This window comes from Aplysia californica, unplaced genomic scaffold, assembly GCF_000002075.1.
Source record: "Aplysia californica isolate F4 #8 unplaced genomic scaffold, AplCal3.0 scaffold00219, whole genome shotgun sequence".
Classification (NCBI taxonomy): domain Eukaryota; kingdom Metazoa; phylum Mollusca; class Gastropoda; order Aplysiida; family Aplysiidae; genus Aplysia; species Aplysia californica.
The window spans coordinates 731,089-735,223 of NW_004797489.1; the positions used below are offsets into that span (position 1 = coordinate 731,089).

Consider the following 4,135-nt stretch of genomic DNA (forward strand, 5'->3'; position numbering starts at 1 on the left):
CCCCCCCCGAAAAAACAAACCATACCAAAACAAAACATAACAAAACAAACCCCACAAAAAACAAACCTATTAACCCCACACCACCATAGTGAAACAGAATAGGAAAAAGTTACACTTGAGCTAAATCAAATCTCTTTCAACATGATTAGCAGACTGTTATGCACTGACTTACAAAAAAAGTGGGCATTTTATCACTAGGAATACAATTTTTAAAATGGAACAATACACTATCTTCAAAGGTTGTCATTTGCTCAGTTTGAATAAAAAGCAAAGAAATCACGTGCTTGTTTTCTAATTGCACTGTTCCAAATTTCAAGCCACCTCTATTAACTCTTGCAAGTCGAAAGCCTACTCCCTATTTTGTCGTAGCATACAAAAATACGTTTACGTTTTCAGCATTTAAAAAAGGACACGTTACTCACGAACATTTTCAGAAAAGAATGAAGATTTGAAACAGTTTGATAATACAGCAAAGTATAGGCAAGCTGGTATATATGGCAAATTAGGAACTCAAGATAAAACAACACAGTAGGCTGTCAGTAGATGCGCCGATATCTAAGAGTTAATCGATCTTTAAAGGGAATCCAAGAGAACCGAAAATTGTCAAACAGTTCCAAAAAATAAAAAGCCTCGAAATTATGATATCAATAGCTGCGAATGCTTAAAAATAATATAAAATAAAAACTATTTCTTCTTCACAATATATATATATATATATATACTATAATGTTGTTCGCTCCCGAAAAGGACACTTTTCGTGTGCCACTGTTCACAACAGTTGATGATGACGTTCCACTCATTTGTGCATACAACAGCTGATTGTCTACCACGCACTTGTGCATGCACATACCATTATGTGAGACATCGTGGTGAAATCAGGCGCTCAATAAAATAATGAAATCGAAAAAATCGGCATTTTTGCACTTGTTTGGCAATTTTTATCGATTTTTTTCTTTTTGGCTCTAGACCTTGCGTGTTCTTTTAGAAACAAATTTAGGTGTTGATTTTTCTAAAATACTTACATTTAAGGCACAAAAAATGTACATTTTCATGGTCCAGGAGCTCGCAAACTATGAAAGTTCCCGCTAATTTTACCTCTGAAACAAAGCCCACCTCTTTCAATCGCAAATATTTCGACTTCTATTCAAGATAGAGGGGGACATTTCTTTAAAAAAGCAAGACAAATGAACAAGCTTTAATGGAGATGATACCTTTAACTCCACATGCCCAACAATTGACGATCGCCTTATTCCATCGCGTCGTGACACATATGACGGATCATTATAGGACCTACACAAAAAATGATGTTCAAAATCAAAATTATTGTGCATGCGTGTGTCCACTCTTGCTATGGCGGCAATGTCTTATCGTCCAGTTTCAAGTAATATCTCTGAGCCTTACCAGTGAGCATCCAGGCTAAGAATAAGAGCCACGTGATGATCCTGAGTGACGTCATCATGTACATATTGCAGCCTGCCGTGATGAAGGTAATCACAGGAACAAAGGGCGCCTTGAAACCCTCGTGGTGGCTGATGGGAAAAGGAAACTCAATTAAGTTTTGATTTCCTTTTTATTTACGCCCCCCCCCCCTCCAATAAAGAAATCGTTTTACATACATATTTTCTGTGAGTAACGAGAAGCGCACTAAAGCACACTAACAATTATTCAGTGCAGTGGAAAAGCAAGACAGACAGGCAGAGAAGAAGCAGAGGGATAGCTGCCAGAGACACTCTGCAGTTTTCAGCATAAGGGTATCCCTAAAGTCGGAATAAAAAGCGAATATCATTCACTATATTATAACAATATCTTCTATGACTATTATCTCCACAAGTTAAAAATTATAATGGCTTTGTAAGTTTGCTGAAAGAGGAAAGAATAGAAATCGCACGTCTCAGAGGACCTCAATAATAATCACGCCGGAAAATATCTGATGTTGAAAAATGTATGTGCATTTCTCGTCAAGACTCTGTTGGTACCATGCTGTAGAACGGAACAGATGACCCTGGTTCGAAACCCCAAAGAGGCATTTTGAACTTGGGTTGTTCTGGGGAGTTTTAAAGGGTCTCAACCTATTTATTGGTCAGTCCTTTCGGAGATGGAGGTTTCATTTGGAGGTCCTGCCTCATAGATAACCTTTAGTGTTGGTAATGTCTCCTCTTCCGTGATAGTGACGCAGGTAATGGAGCCGATGTGTGAGTAAAGGTGTAGTTAGTTCAAAAAGAGAAAAGTCCATTGGGTTTTTTTTTCGTTTAGTTGAGGTTTTTAAAAATGTTGATTCTAGAAGTTTTGCAACGTCGTTTTTCTTCTAAAACCAACAGCTCCACTGCTATCGACATTCTCTTCTCCTTGGGTTAGTACCGCATTACAACAAAACAGCGGTCAATAGATTTGCATGTGGTGAGTTGCAGACAATGAGACGATGAAAATAGGTGACTCACTACTAAATAATTATTTTAGGTTGGTGCTATAAGTTTCTTCCAGGAACCAAGAAAGAGCTTTTTTCAAAGAGGATTTGATACTACTACAGTTTGTGGAAGTGACGTCACTCTCGGGAACGAAACGGGGGCTGCGTGTGCCCACACTAGGATATTGCGCATCTATGCCCGTAAGGCGGAGGGTGTGGCAGTGGCCTTACCAACGTTGGCAAACAGGTACTGCGTGTCCCTACTCACGGGCACTAAGCGTAGATGCCAGTGAGGGCAGACGAGTGCTCATAGCTCTCAGGCGCAACTGCTGTGGACTCTAATAATTATGATCTCGGAGACAAATGATTAACTGGTATGCCGGTACTGTTAACAGTGGGCAAAGGGGGAGGAAAGCAAAAGATTGTTGGCCAGTGGAGGGAAGCGGGGTATTGGGGAGTGAGGGTACGGGGTGGGTGGGAATGATGGGTGATAGGGTGCGTGGGAGGCAAGGAAATAGTTTTCAACAATATTTGAATTTTAAAAAATCGAAAGTAAAGAGGTTCGTGTGACGCAAGAACGCGTTTCATCGTATTGACCTCAGGAAAACACCAGAACTACAACATTTCAATGGTTAAAGAAGCTGGAGACAGTCTGGACAGCCCAACTAAACGCAGCCCAAACCCGATATAATTTTATAGAAGGGGAAAGTTGGGGGGGGGGTGCAGAAACAAACACAAAGATTAACGGTTAAACACACGACGAGAAGAGATTCTGATAATCAAATGGTATCGTCATCTCACCTTCTCACTTTCTGCAGGCACATCAAGACGATCATTAGACTCAATGTGGCCAGTAGAACTGTCAGGAAAATAATGCTGACAGCTATGTCCAGACGAAACAGGGGCTCACTGCAGTAAGACAGAATTGCACACAGCACAAAAATCCCCACGTATGTCAACATCAGAATCGTCATTCTCTCGTTCTCTAATATTGGGGCGTTGAAACCAATTCCCAGTTTCTCCCGGAGATTGTTCCAAACTGTCCACGGGTACCTCCGGGACGTGGCACCCAACAGAAGAGATGTGTACATGTTATTGTCACTGGGATCAACACATCCGTTTGATGTCTCGTTGCTATCTTGCCTCCGTATCAATGTAGTAGACGATGACGAGGCTAGTCTTGGGGGCACAAAATGCCTCTCAGAAACATCTAACAGCTCGTTTGAATCCTTTGTGGACTTTTCGTTTGCATCTGGAGTATCATCCAGAATGTTTTTATGATTATTATCATAAGAATAATATTGATGGTCGTGGTACTCCAGATTGTTATCAGAAGCTTTCCTCTTGAGACCTGGGGAAGCTTCTACGTCGCATGTGTCGAGAGGGACATGTGTGAATACTTCCGGTATAGGAATGTAGCGAGTGACCAGAGTAGCAAAACTGACGATGACATAGCCCAAAAGTGTGCCTATCAGTACCAGTTCGATAAGTAGGCCAAGGTCAACAAAACCTGCCAGGAATGTCGCCACGAGACCAGAAGTGACCGTTGCTCTCATTGCAGTGTGCCTCACAGAACAAATTCGTGAAAAATACCTGTTGAGAAAACAATGGCGGTAAGATAACATCCTTGGATATGCAGTCTATCTATCAATCTACAAGCACAATTTCTGACTTGTTTTCTCTCGACTAGAAAGTGAGTTAGAGGAAAATAGGAAGGGGGGGGGGGGGAGG

At 41.2% G+C, this 4,135-nt stretch overlaps 1 protein-coding gene across 1 annotated transcript in view; it reads right to left on the bottom strand.

The window, feature by feature from the left end:
* LOC101855192 (cationic amino acid transporter 3) overlaps positions 1–4,135 on the bottom strand; it is a gene marked incomplete in the record, with an annotated part of 28,491 nt that overhangs the window by 4,243 nt on the left and 20,113 nt on the right. Inside the window, 2 exon segments of the mRNA XM_005099616.3 lie at positions 1,402–1,529; positions 3,206–3,997. Coding sequence (XP_005099673.2) covers positions 1,402–1,529; positions 3,206–3,997 — 920 coding nt within the window.